General features: G+C 41.9%; 1 protein-coding gene across 1 annotated transcript in view; it reads right to left on the minus strand.

Moving 5' to 3' along the window:
* EPS15L1 (epidermal growth factor receptor pathway substrate 15 like 1) overlaps positions 1-14,517 on the minus strand; it is a 108,860-nt gene that overhangs the window by 86,736 nt on the left and 7,607 nt on the right. Inside the window, exons 4-10 of the mRNA XM_018568089.1 lie at positions 14,422-14,517; positions 10,653-10,715; positions 7,532-7,657; positions 4,185-4,244; positions 2,037-2,273; positions 1,781-1,938; positions 496-652 (exon numbers count right to left, since the gene is read on the minus strand). Coding sequence (XP_018423591.1) covers positions 496-652; positions 1,781-1,938; positions 2,037-2,273; positions 4,185-4,244; positions 7,532-7,657; positions 10,653-10,715; positions 14,422-14,460 — 840 coding nt within the window. The 5' untranslated portion in view covers positions 14,461-14,517. The remainder of the gene's footprint in view (positions 1-495; positions 653-1,780; positions 1,939-2,036; positions 2,274-4,184; positions 4,245-7,531; positions 7,658-10,652; positions 10,716-14,421) is intronic.

A 14,517-nucleotide genomic window follows, 5' to 3' on the forward strand; every position in this document is an offset into this window, starting at 1 on the left:
GTCCCCTACAGTCGCCCCCCCCCCCCCCTCCTTTCCCACCTGCAGAACCAGCACAGAGTGCAGAGCCCAACACCCTGTAAACAGTATTGGAACACCCTAACTTCATAGCCTGACTACTGTGCATGTACTGCTCCATCAACTGTACACCGATGTACATACTGATGAATAGGAGAAATGCCAAGTAAAGGTCAGGTGGCTGCAGCATCGAACCTAGTGACACCACTGTGTGCATACCAGGTGTAGAGCTGAGTGCTGAACGAGTTATACTAGAGGTTCGCTTATGATTTTACAGTTTGCCAGTGTCCAATCCTACAGTACATGTCAGTATAACCGAACATTTTAAAAGTTGCCGTGTCACTCAATGGATGAGAAAGAAATACAGTACTATGAAATGCAGGTTAACCATTGCTAATTTTGTATCAGTTACACAGAAAATTACATATACAGAAAGAAGCATAGATGATAAATTCCACACTGCAGGCACTGTATGTTTACCTGTATCGGAGTGCTCCTTTCCGCTGGTGGAATCATGTCAGGAGATAAGACTTGAGGTGGGTCTATTCCTTTGCTGACTTTCTGCTGTATAAGATACATTGCTAGTGCAAACTGGTCTTTGTTCAACTTCCCCATCTGCCTCGTATCAGCCAAAGCCCTGCAAATTAAGCCATGGATAAATATATTAGCCACTATAACTAAAATGTTAAAACACATTTCAAATAATTAAATCAAGTTCAGTAAAGACAAAAAGCATGGAATTGAGTTCAGACAATGGGATTTAATAAACTTATAATCATAGTGAAAGACCAAAATACCATCAGAAGCACAGAACCTTTCAGCAGCTAATTAGAATTAGTAAACAAACATTTCAGCAATCTTGCTTCCCATGGCTGTGATATCCTGGCTTTACTCGTCACACTGGACCTACCTGCTTTTTGCAAGGGGGTCTTCAGGGACAGGGCTCCATTGGCTAATGGACCATGCCCCCTGGATCTGCACAGCACCCTTCAGCTAACACAATACAATGCGCCAAGGTGAACACAGAGATAGGATCCAGTGCTTCATTCATGCAGGGACTGGGTATGGTCCCACAAGTCTCAGCAGAGAAGTCGACCAATCATGAAAGCTGCAGAAAAAAAAAGGGGGTATAGCATAGCCACAGTGGCTATGAAGCAGCTATCTTGCCAGAAGAACATAGAAAAAGAGCATGCAAGAATAAACTCAGCTTCTCTCAGTAGAGGGAAAACATCCTGTTAGATTGTAAGCTCTCACAGGCAGGGCCCTCCTTACCATCTTGTCCTGAATTGTATTGTAATTATGTCTTCCTTATATTGTAAAGCGCTGTACAAACTGTTGGCGCTATATAAATCCTGTATAATAATAATCCATCATGACAATAGCAAAAAAAATTAGGCTTGCAGGGAAAACGAGGGATTATATGGGGGCTGTCCCTGGACCTCTTTTTTTGGTTGTCACTGCCCCGACTGTAGCATATATCCCAGACTATACACAGTGTATAAGACGTGAGGACGCCGAGGGACATACCATCGCTGCTGCAGCAGCAGAGGAGGAGGAGAGAGCACTGGGACAGCTGGCCTAGACAAAAAAACTAGCACTTAACCCTTGCAGTGTGGGGGTAAACCCACTGCAAGGGTTAATAAAATTTGTGCTTGGAGTTCTCCTTTAAGAGAGATAGTTAAGCCCAACAAAGGCTAGGTTCACTGAACTGACTTCATTTAAAAACACAATTAAATTTGCAAGTGGCCTTGCGCACTTATCTCACCATACGTGAGCCAAAATATTTTGTGGGAGTCCAGACTGCATGAATATATCCTTCACTTCCAGTCCACTAACAAAGCCATCCATGTCCAAGTCAGTCTGAAGGAATATGTCATCATAGCGCATCTTGTCTGTGAGATGTACCACCCAATTCAAAGCAGGCTTAAAAATAAAAAGCACATGATTAAAAATCAAATAGGTCTCTGCAATCTGCTTCTGCTGCAAAACAAAAAAAGGTGAAAAATTATATTTTTCTGTACCTGGCTAGACTTTGTGGAGTGTTTGGGTGACAAGCTCCCCGCACTGTTTAAACTGCTCATGCTGCCATGAGATGGAGTAGACCGTAAACTGTCCTTTGGCGGCGGACTAGCAGGAAGCACAGAGACAGCTCCTGGGAATGTAGGTGTTTTCTTTTTCTTGGATGTGGGTATCAAGGATTGTGGTAAGACAGTTGGTACAGGTTCTTTCTCTAGAGCTCGGTATACAAGATGCATTGCCTACAAAAGACATGAATAATACTCAGACACTATATAGGCAAAAATTAGCCAGCAGTCCATATAAAGAAAGTTACTTAACTGTTGTGAAGAGGTGTAGAAAACCTTTCCTAACATGGAAGGTGTCATTCCTGATCTCTCATCACTTTAAATGATAGTTGCATGGCTGTTATGTTGACCCAGTAACTTAAAAGGGACCTGATAGTGCCCGTCCAACCCTGCCAGCAAAGTATACTCCCTGATCTAACTTCCTTGATGCCTCTTCCTAATGCAACAGAGCATGGCTTCCGGGTATGTGACTTCTCCAATGTTACAGTGCTCAGGACTGAGTGGCCAATCACTAGACCTGGGAACGGTCATGTGTGGTATCAGTAACATCATCCAAATACTTATCGCTTATAAAGAACAAGAATGCAGATATGGACATGACTTTACTCTGACTTCCCTGATTGGCATATATGTTTCAAATTAAAGTACAGTGAGTCAGCACAACAGCCGTGCACTTTGTATTATCACATCAAATAGCAGTTACAGTAATACCTTGGTTTACAAGTAACTTGGTTTGAGAGCGTTTTGCAAGACAAGCAAACATTTCTGAAAAATGTTGCCTTGATATACAAGCAATGTCTTGCAATAAGAGCAAAATTTTGTAGAAAAGCGCCACCCGAATAAGGCTGTAGCAGTGCGAGCGATGAGACTCTTTAACGACAACACAATGTCACATTGGATAGATTCCTTGTTAAGGTTTCACGAAATGAAAAAGATTCCATTGAGCCAAGAGATAGCAGTGATTCCGTTAGTGATAGTGAAAGTCGTCCTGCTCAATAATCCTCCTCTCTCTTGTCCCCCTCACACCGGCCACAAAGGTAACCGGAAATCGGTTCATCTTTCTTTATATTTTGTACAGTATTATATTACAGTACAGTATTGTAATTATTTTATATGAATATTTTGGGGTTGTGGAACGAATCATCTGAATTTCCATTATTCCCTATGGGGAAATTCGCTTTCATATACAAGCGCTTTGGATTACAAGCATGCTTCCGGAACGAATTATGCTCTTAAACCAAGGTATTACTGTATCTATGTTTTCTCAGAAAAGATTTCCTGTAAACGTCAGTTAACCACTTCAGTACCGGCATGTTACACCCCCCTTCATTACCAGGACATTTTTCAGCACTCTGCAAGTTTGGCTGAGAATTCCTCTGTCACGCAACACTGTAACAATTACATTTGTATCAACAGGGGACCGGTGGCTGGAGCAAACAGGTAGGAGCCTAATTCATAATCAGCGGCTCCTTCGGGGGTGAGCGCTACACATGCATGAAATAGCATTGTGTTCTCCGGACACAACATGGCAGGTGCTGAACCCAGAAAAAGACCAAACAAAGATGCAGGTGACAGAGCTCGTGGGCACTGAATCACCGGAGGGGAAGTATTTTTAGCTTTAGTTCAACTTTAAATTAGGGACACAGATCCACGTTCTAATGTGGGAAGACTAATCTACAAATGAGCACGAAGTGGTAAATGAACATGTTTACTGGCAGAAATAACTGGGCTGCCATTTCTGAGCCACTTACCGACCACAAGCATTATTACAATCTAGTTACAAGTCTGTGACTTACAAGCTATTAAAGCCACTGGATGAACATTTCAGAAAGAAAGGTGGCAACCAACATATGTCTCTGAATATGATCGTATTCACATCGATGTTTTAAATTCATATCAAACAGATACACATAACTTAATACAATTTAAACATATTTATAAAGAAACTGTTCACATTCTTTTTTACTACAGAGTATTACAAGATCATTCATTCAAAAGAAGAAAGGTACCACTCACAATAATGTCTGCCTGCAGAAAAAAAAAGTGTGGTGATCTGTTTGGCACGAGCAGTAATATCAGACTTACCACTGCAAACTCATCCCTGTCCAAATGTCCATCCTTGTCTATATCACTTAGCTCCCACACCTGTGGTCAAAAGACAGCATCATTACTGTTCCAGGTCTGACACATACATTTTGTATAAAGATATTTGCATTGCTTTTCTTGTACAATACAATCACAATAAAAACGATTAACTTCATATAAAAAGTCCTCCCTGCATCAATCTTTGGAATACAAGTTCAAATAAACATTGAAATACTACAATAAGTACAAAAGGAGCATATCCTATATATAGCAGATACTACAAAATCATGCAACATCCGATTCCTGTGAAGAGATTGTATGAGTAGAAAGTATCCAGGATAGAGGTGCACCGAAATGGAAATTTCAAAACCGAAAAAAAAAAAATTGTCAGGCCGAAACCGAAAATGTTTTTTATTTAAATTTTTTCAAAAACCCGGACTGTGATAGGAGGCTGAGTGGTGCAGGGAGGAGAGACGCCGGCCGCTCACAGAGCTCTCCTCCCGCAGCGCTCGGCCGGCTGTCACAGTTTCTCTCCTCCCCGGTGGGACACAGAGCAGCGCCCAGCAGGGAGGAAAGAAATCAGGGATGCGCCGATGTATTGGCACAAAAATGGCACTTTCAAACTTTAGCAAAAAGTGCAATTTCTGGCCAATATGTTGCATCCCTAATCCAGGGTCCCTAAATTTTCTCCAATGTCACACAGTGTGCATAGTGGGAGATTAGAATTAACCAGTTGTTTCGATTTAGCTGAACCTGGCTCCCAACATGTTAACAGTATAACCTTCCTGGCATAGAAATATAGGGTTACGCAAGAGAGTTTTCACATGATTAGATATTTATAAGTCCCTCTGTATGCCAAGGAGGCAAGTATTATGGTTGCACATGTAAGAGAGACCTAAATTGGCTGAGCTGAGGTCGATTACTTTCATCCAGAATTTCTAGACCTGTTAAGTCTAGAGAATATGGAGAAAGTTGGCTGCTTCGCCAGCCTCAGAAACATAGAAAGGAGCAGCATAGGCCTAGTATATGTAATTTGGCTGGGTCGTAATAGGCCTGATGAAATAATTTCAGGTGAATTACTTTGTCTTTGGATAAGATCATGGGGTCATGGTAGGTGTCATCAAACTCCAAACCCCAGCCAGTCCCCTTAGTTGGTTATGCACATTCTGTACAGCACATTTACCAGAAGCCTTTACTTAGGACATATACAGGTGAAACCCGATTAGAATATCGTGCAAAAGTTCATTTATTTCACTAATGCAACTTAAAAAGGTGAAACTAATATATGAGATAGACTCATTACATGCAAAGCAAGATAGTTCAAGCCGTGATTTGTCATAATTGTGATGATTATGGCTTACAGCTCATGAAAACTGACCTGAACCCCATAGAGAATCTATGGGGCATTGCCTAGAGAAAGATGAGAGACATGAGACTGAACAAAGCAGAAGAGCTGAAGGCCGCTATTGAAGCATCCTGGTCTTCCATAACACCTCAGCAGTGCCACAGGCTGATAGCTTCCATGCCACGCCGCATTGAGGCAGTAATTGCTGCAAAAGGGGCCCAAACCAAGTACGGAGTGCATATGCATGCTTGTACTTTTCAGAGGTCCGATATTGTTCTATGTACAATCCTTGTTTTATTGATTGCATGTAATATTCTAATTTTCTGAGATTGTGGATTTGGGGTTTTCATGAGCTGTAAGCCATAATCATCACAATTATGACAAATCACGGCTTGAACTATCTTGCTTTGCATGTAATGAGTCTATCTCATATATTAGTTTCACCTTTTAAGTTGCATTAGTGAAATAAATGAACTTTTGCATGATATTTTAATTATTCGAGTTTCACCTGTACCATTGTGAAAGGGTGGATCTCTGCATGAATAGGTGTTTAAAGTCCTTAAAAGTGCAAAACCTGTGAAAATAAGCAACTTGACACTCCAAAGTAATGTCATCCTAGTATCCTATAATTTTTGCAAGTAACTAAATAAACCTGACTAAAAATAGGTAAGGAAAAAACTTTTTAGGCTTTTAAAAATGGCTTTAAATACAGTTCCAGTTAATACATCAAGTTTTTTTTTATCACCGCATCCGACATCATTAATAACAGAGAATGTCACTATTCAAAACTGCTGTTGCATTACAGCATAGCAGATTGTTGCCCACAGAAAATAAACATCTTTTATCCTAGTGCTGTGTTACCCTGCACATCTCATGCCACATGTCTGACTTCTGTATTAGGCAACTGTGGCTTAGAACCTGCAACCATACAAATGACTCAAACAAGGTGCACAAGAAATGCTTCCAAATAACCTCTAATCATTGGTCCCCAACTTAGAGGACTGCACAGCAGGAAGCGTATCTTCTTCAGCAACAAATGTACATTTATATCGCTCAACCAAAGAAAACGGAAGTCTCACTGCTTAAAAGACTTTATTACAAAATAATACAAAAACATACTTTTTAGCCGAGGCTTATGCTGAGTTTAGAGGGTCTCACTTCCACCCTCCCAGAACAAATCAACGTAAATCAAAAACATTTAAATCGAAAAACATTTGGGGAGATTTTCTCTTACTTTCTGGTGTGACTCTGGGGCAGGATGGGAAGGGAAATATCCATTCAAGACAGCGACGGGTTTTCTTGTAAGAACAACCCCACATCCTCCCTGCTGATTCTTGGCTCCTTTGGAGCCCTAGGTTAATACCCAGTTTCATGTGGGTGAGGGAAGGAAGCCTTTAAATATTTAAAAATCGCACCCATATATACACTGTACTTACATATAGAGTTAAAGGAGAAGTATTGTAAGAGAAAAATGTACTCTTCCCAATACTTAGAGCCGATCTGAGACACTGCAGCTGTCACTTATGTTGGCTCTATAGATCAATAAATTAGCGATCACAAACTGCTGATCGCACAGCTCACAGTCTTTTCCCTGCAAACTGCGCTGACTGTCAGTCACGGCTCCCTGCAGGGATTTCTCCCTCCCCTCTCCAGCATTTATTGGAGGAACGGACAGGGGTAGGGAGGGCACAGCTAGCTCTAATCTAGAGGGGCAGCTGTCATTCAGTACTGTTGGGATCCTTCCCAAATCCAGCATGGGTCTGTGCTGTCAGCATTTAGCGAGCAGTAGTCTGCTAGATGCCGAGTTTGGGTCACAGGAGTACATTAGTTAAAAAAAAAAAGGAGGTTTAGCCATAGTTCTCTTAAGTTATGCTTTCATTCTCTTTTCAAGCAAAGTATACAAAAACCGCTAGGGATAAACATATTTTCTATTTACTTAATGTGTGTCTCATCTTTCTCTTGACAGGTATACTACAGAAACAAAAGGCAGCAGTGCTCTTACCCGTCCTAGTATGTCCAGAGGTAGTTTGGAGTTGATCAGTACCGGCTTCACCTTGTCTCCAGATAGTAAACCATTCACTGGTAATAAGCTATCAAAAATTCCATCAAACTTGGCTTTCTCTTCTGTCTAGTAAATAAAATAAATATGGTATCAAAACAATGTTAGGAAGAGATAAGAAGTGGATTTCCTTTTAAAGTGCAAGTGCCCTATTCTATCACCCTCCCCATCTCTTCAGCAACCCCATTTACAGATCCCAGATGGACACTTACTCGATTCATCACATCCGATACTCCATGATTTCTTCATGACCTAGGGCATGTGCTATTGATTGGAATATGAAATAATGGAGTTTTTAGAGTGTGTCCATTTGTGAGGAGACAGCCCCATTATTTCCTAGTAAATCAACAGATGCAAAAATGCAGGAGGGCAAACACAGTCATGGCTACCAGCACCCCGTGCCTGTCAGATCTGGATGATCCCCCATCTGGAGTCTGTAAATGGGGACTTTTCTGTGCTGAGAAAAGTAAGGAAGGGGGAAGCTGGGGTTGGGACAACTCTTATAAATATTACACTAGACAGACCAGATTTATTTAAGTAGATTTTATTTTCTGTCCTTCTAAACTAGACCCTAGTTCCCATTATTCTATAATGCATTATTCAATTCCATATAATAAAATAAACAAAAATATATAAATAATGATATCTATAGCTATAGATATCTATAGCTATATCTATCTATATCTGTAGATATCTATATCGCTATAGATCTATATATATGAAAAAAGAAGTGGTGATATTCTGTGCTTATTACAGACAAGATAATGTAGAATTGAATAATGCATTAAAGAATAATGGGAACTAGGGTCTAGCTTTACTGTGCCTTTAGCTGGTTCAGAGGAGCCATATATTGTAAAGGTGTCACCCAGAACTGTCAGAGGGGCTGAGAGGTTCCAGGATGTGATTACTTTTGCAGGGTAGAAGCTGGCTTTTCAGTTTCTTCCAGATTTTCCAGACTGTAGCAGGATGGAATCTCTAGTCCTGGCGCCAGGTGTTGCCAATGACCAGTCTAGGTTGTTCAGGTGTCTGAGAACAACCGAGTCTGGACCAGAACTCAGGGAGCAGTGGGTTGCAGGAGGCACACGGCCACAGGCAGACTCTGCTGCGTGCTCGAAGCACATGTGGAACAACCGGGGGAGAGCCAGAGGGTCGGTTACACCCAAGAGACCTGTTGAAGAGACTTAAGGTGCCCATACACTGCACGATTCTCGTACGAGAATCGCGGGAAATCCCGCAATCGTACGAGAATCGTGCAGTGTATGGAAGGCGTGCGACCGTTTCTACTGTACGGTCGCACGTCTTCCGTCGAACCAGCAGGCTAGAAAACCCGCCGGGAATCGTACGATTCTCGCTGAGTTAGTGGCCTGCTGGTTCGACAACTGCCGAACGGGCAGTCATCGTAAGCCCGCCCCTCTGTCCAAGATGGTCAAATCGTAAATTTTTTTAAAGTACTTTACAACCCTCGCAAGACAAAAGTCTTGCGAGGGTTGTAAAGTGTATGTGCACCTTTAGAGGGGTAAGCAGTGTGAGTATCACACAGGTAAGTGCTGAGAGGCTTGGAGCTGAGGAAAGCTACCGAGCAATACCGAGGACTGTATTTGTGGAGAAATACAGTAAAGTCCTGAGACTAACACGCTGGGAGTGTATGGGACAGCCAGATGTCGGTGAAACAGAAACACGATGTTTTAGTGAAAGTCAAATGAGCTGTTATGCTTCAGAAAAGCGGATTATGTGAAGTGCCTGGATTGTTGGCCTTTTGACTGTCCTCTTTTATGTTAAAGATGGCTTCCAGAGTGGTCTCGTAGCGCTTACCATTGTGCTAAATGCCCCAAACTACAATATACCGTATTTATATAAATTTTATTTGTTTTATTTATAACCAGATAACCACTGAACCAGCTCAAAGCACAGTAAAGCATTATTAATACAGAATCTGCATAGCTATCTAGATTCTGTTTTAAGAAGGATCTACTGTGCTTTTTATTTGAATACTTTTATCCTGCAAAAGTAAGATCTATTAAAATGTACACATATTGCCTAATTGTGTTTTGCTAAACACCAAGACAGATTTACATGTCTGCAGACATGCTCTCTAGCGAATTACTAAACATCCTATTGCATTACTGCCCACGTGCAACTGTCGGCTGCTTTGGCCAAGAATCTTCTGAGTGGCTCACAGCCATTGTTTTGCAAATAAACTGTGTTCTGAGTAGATTGTTGTTGAACACTAACTGCTTACTTATGCCAGTCACAGAAATCCCAGTGACAGCATGGTCACAGTTTCATTGTACAGAGAAGACAAAATGATTATTGATAGGTTGCTATAACGGGATGATGTCCACAGATGTCTGTTCAGTACGCATGTATTGCGTACTGAACAGACATCTGTGGACATCATTATATATATATATATATATAGTGCCTTCCTTTTTAAAAAACACAAACTGATTTATCCGGAAAAGAAAAAGGGAAAAAAGACACTCCCCAGAGCAGTTACCCCAAAACAATCTTAAATAAGATGGTTAGGCCACTGCAGAGGAGGGGGACATGGGACCGGTCTAAGAACAAGCCAGCTACACAGTTCAGGCGAGTATAACTTTTTTCTGTACCCCCTAAAAATTCTGCCCGGAGTTCAACAAACAGCATTGGGTGTTTATCATTTGCAAAAACATTTTATTTTCACGCCAGTTTTTGTTTTACAAAAAATATTTGGGCATGACATATTTATTATTCCTACTTTATCTCCAAAAACATTTTTCACTACACATTTTTTCTTAATCTCAATTCTGCATTTATATTTGCCTATGTGCCAAATGAATAATCTACTTACACTAGATGTATTAATTTAGGGACCTTTGCATAAAAATACATTCATTTTAGAAATAAGTGTATTTTCTGCTGTATACATTACATACACAGTAACTCCCGTCATTTTGACAGCTGGGAATTACTTGTGCATTTTTTCATCATCTGCCAACACAAAATTTACCAAAAATTTGACATTTTACTTACAATAAATGCTACAGTATATATCCTCAGTGCGTGTAATATAAGCAAAACTTACCCGAACAGACCAAAGACCTTCAACAGGCGGTGGCGTGATCAAAAGGGGACTACTGGTATCATTCTTCAAAACACAAAAGAAATTGATAGTCATGGCATATTATGTGCTAATTTTTAGCCATTTTATTAGAATATGTAATATTAAAAGGACCACTATTGCAAGAAATATTATATTCAGGTAACTGCATGTGATTAACATCAAACTATCTTGTAAATGTGACCATTACAGGGGATGGGGCAAACTAAAACACCGACAGGGGTGCTTACAATGGTCAGATTTCTTTTCTTTTGCTTTTAAAACGATAAAAAAAAAAAAAAAACACAAAAGAAACCTATTACTGTAATTGCTTAAAGGAGAACTATGGGGTTAGGGCTTTTCCCCATAGTTCTCCGAAGGGTAACGGGAGGACACAAAATAGTGTCCTCCCGTCACCCAAAGCACAGTATACCGCGAGCTGAAGCTCGCGGTATACTGAGACGCCGCAGCTGAAGCGGATCCCGACAATTATGTCTGATCCGCCCAGCTGCGTGAGTGACAGCTGGCTCTGCCTATCTAGAGGCAGAGCCAGCAGTACCTGCCCCCTCCCCCGTCCGTTCCGCCAATCAGCGCTGGAGGATCGGAGCGGGGAGGGGGGAAGAGCAGAGAGCCGTGACAGGATCGAGAGGTGAGCGAACGCCGGTATGTGTTCGCTCACCTCCCGTTCTTAGCCGACCTGTGACAGTTTCATTGTCACAGGTCGGCTCAGATTATGAGGCTGAGTGAAAAGCACTCACCTCATAATTCTCCTTTAAAAAGTGTTAGTTCTGGGATCACTAGCCTACATAATTTCCAGTCTGCTACAGGTATCAAACCACTTCAATATTTCTGAGAAAAATACAAATATTCAGAATAAGGAATTATTTTATTCTCCAAATTAAGACTATGTCTCTCACTTTGCTTCAATTTCGTCTTACGGAACTTTAAAAGAATTTCAATTTAAAGGCTGCAAAGATTTTTTACAACCCAGGTCTCATTTTCCTACTATACTCCACTATTGTACTCTCCCCTTCTGAGACATCCTCCCTGGCACACAAAAGGTGCTAGGGGGCACTTCCCGAAGGATCCTGCTTAATAACTGCCCTGGAGTTACAGTTCTAAAAACACTCCTTATAACCTAGATTCAGTGAAGCTTCATATGGGACAGGAATGTTAGTAGCACCGCTAAGAGCGTTCACTTTATTAAAGTAGAACTGAAGTCAAAACCTTTTTGTTGGATAGAGAAAGGGGGTGTTATAACTAAGGATGCACAGACACCGGATACCTCAGATACCTCAAGTCCCGTTAAGGATCTGACCAATCGGGAAGCCGGGCGGCAAGTCATTACATGCCGCCCGGCTTCCTAAATGGCCAGGAAGCCGGCTCCATGCTCCCTCATCACCTGGTGACGGAGCATGGAGACGCCTTCCCTGCTAATCGACTCCCAGGTAATCAGGCCAGGTGGTAAGTCATTACACATTTCCCGGCCAATCAGGAAGCCGGGGTGGGGGGTCAACACCTGCCCCTTGGCTTCCTGATTGGAAACCAGGGGGCAGAAGGGGGCATCTGGTGACGAAGGAGCATGGAGCCGGCTTCCTAGTCAATCAGGAGGCCGGGCAGCATGTAATGACTCGTGCCCGGCTTCCTGATACCGGAAGTTCCGGTATCGGGCTAGGCATTGGCAGCATTTGGGGGAGTACGAGTATCGGTGCATCCCTAGTTATAACCCCTATCAGCTTTTTTGATATCTGTGTCCCTTCGGGGAGATTTCCCATCGCTTCCTGTCTTATTGCCACAACATCCACAAAATCCCTCCAAAGGAGAGGGATGGTCAGCAGGGTCACCAGAACTAGAGTCCCCACTGGAAGATTTCCCATCTATTCATGTTCTGATGACAACCCAAACTTTGGGATTTTCTTTCACTTTCAGAGTTAATGGTCACCAGGACAAATATAGAAAGTGAATCTCTCTAACAGGGACACAGATAGCAATAAAAACCTGACAGGTGTTCTAATCCTTTCCAACTCTTTCCAAAACTTAAAAAAAACAATTGGTTCTTCAGTCGCACTTTAAGGCCAGAGCAAGGAAAGGAATCCCTAGAGTCTTCAAGTGGCTGCGGATCTGCCAAACAAGGACTTATCCTCAGATGCATTGGTCCCCTGAAGTAATCAAGCCAAACTTCTTTCCTGTCAGAGGATACTTGCAGCAGGAAATGTGTGTTCAGCCTGCTGGCAATCCAATTAGGAACAGGGCCCTCCAGCGACAAACTCTACCTGCCATGCAGGACCTAAGGCACACATACATGGGTGAAGCTCTCATCCCTGTACTGAGGCTACAAGTTGAGAGGAACACGTTCCTAAGGAAATGACACACAATGACAAGTAAAAAGCTCTGTTGTCAGAAAGATTTCATAGATCGTCCCACACTAAAAGTTAACACTTTGTGTGCACATTTTAGTGTGGTGTGGGCTATGAAGTCATTCTGACATGATGGCTTTGTACTCGTGTCTTATTGGTTGTTGGTACTATTTAAGCTCTATGTGTAATATTATTGCATCACTCTTCCATGGTCCGCAACCATTGGCTGTGATGCCTGTTGCTGAATAAATTACAACATTATCACTATAGCAACGTGTGTGAGATCCTGATTGCCCTATGGGTACATGGTGGCGCCAACCAACGATACATTTAGGGCTGCAACAACTAAATCGACATAATCGATTATTGAAAAAGTTGTCAACTTTTTCAATAATCGATTAATCGGCTTCCGATCAGTTGGCCCTGTTCACGGCTCCACACACGCTGCGCGCCGCACCTCCTCCCCACCTCGCGCTCGCCGCTGCCAGACCCGCCCGCCCGCATCCACACTCTTCACGCCGCATTTGTTGTATCCCCCTATAGCTGGTGATATTCTGCACTACAAATCCCAGCAATAATACATTATACAGCGCAATGCAGAATACTGCCAGCTATAATGTACTATTGCTGGGATTTGTTGTAGTCCTCTATAGCTGGTGATATTCTGCATTGTGCTGTATAAATTTACACTTTCCTTTTCACTATATTGCACGCCACACAATTTTTTCCCACCGCTCCAAGCTTGCTCCTGTGATGGACTACAATCTCAATACAAACTAGTAGTCCATCACTGGAGCCATTTTTATTTTTTTTTAATTGTTTATCCGATTAACCGATTAATCGAACTTAATAATCTGCTAACTAATCGATTTTTGAAAATAATCGTTAGCTGCAGCTCTAGATACATTACATCCTTAATAAACTGTGGACAAGCCTGGAAGGTCTGCGACAGATAGGAACCCGAGATAGTGGCACTCCACCTAGCTGAAAACATCAGTGTTGGGTTATCACTAAGTTCCTCAGTGATAACCCAATCCACAGTAAAACTAGCGGTAGCAGGAAATTTGAAAGGCGCCAAGTGGTGCAAATAGCAAGGTAGCTCCAGATGATTCGGTTTGCTCAGCCTACACAACAGAGCGAGTCTTTAGAGACAGGGCAAGCACTGAGGAAGTGCTGCATTGTACATGAGGACCACCCAGGATATCAGGCAGCCAAGATTGGAGTGCGTTGGAGGACCTACTGCAAAAGCAATGTTTTTTCCTCTGATTCAGCTTTATTAAAAAAGAATTTTAAAAAACTTCTGATAACTTGTCTTTTCAAATGTAAACATTCTGCCAAAGTGCTAAGCAAAAAAAAAAAATATATATATATCATAAATAGCAGTACAAACCACTTACAAATTTGGGAGGTGGCACTGGTATATTTAGGCTGGCCATGTTAACTTCATGTCCACTTTGTGCACAGGCCACTAACCGCAAAGCAACAAAAAATCC

The sequence above is a fragment of the Nanorana parkeri genome, unplaced genomic scaffold (genome assembly GCF_000935625.1).
Source record: "Nanorana parkeri isolate BGI_ZX_2015 unplaced genomic scaffold, ASM93562v1 scaffold1135, whole genome shotgun sequence".
Taxonomy (NCBI): domain Eukaryota; kingdom Metazoa; phylum Chordata; class Amphibia; order Anura; family Dicroglossidae; genus Nanorana; species Nanorana parkeri.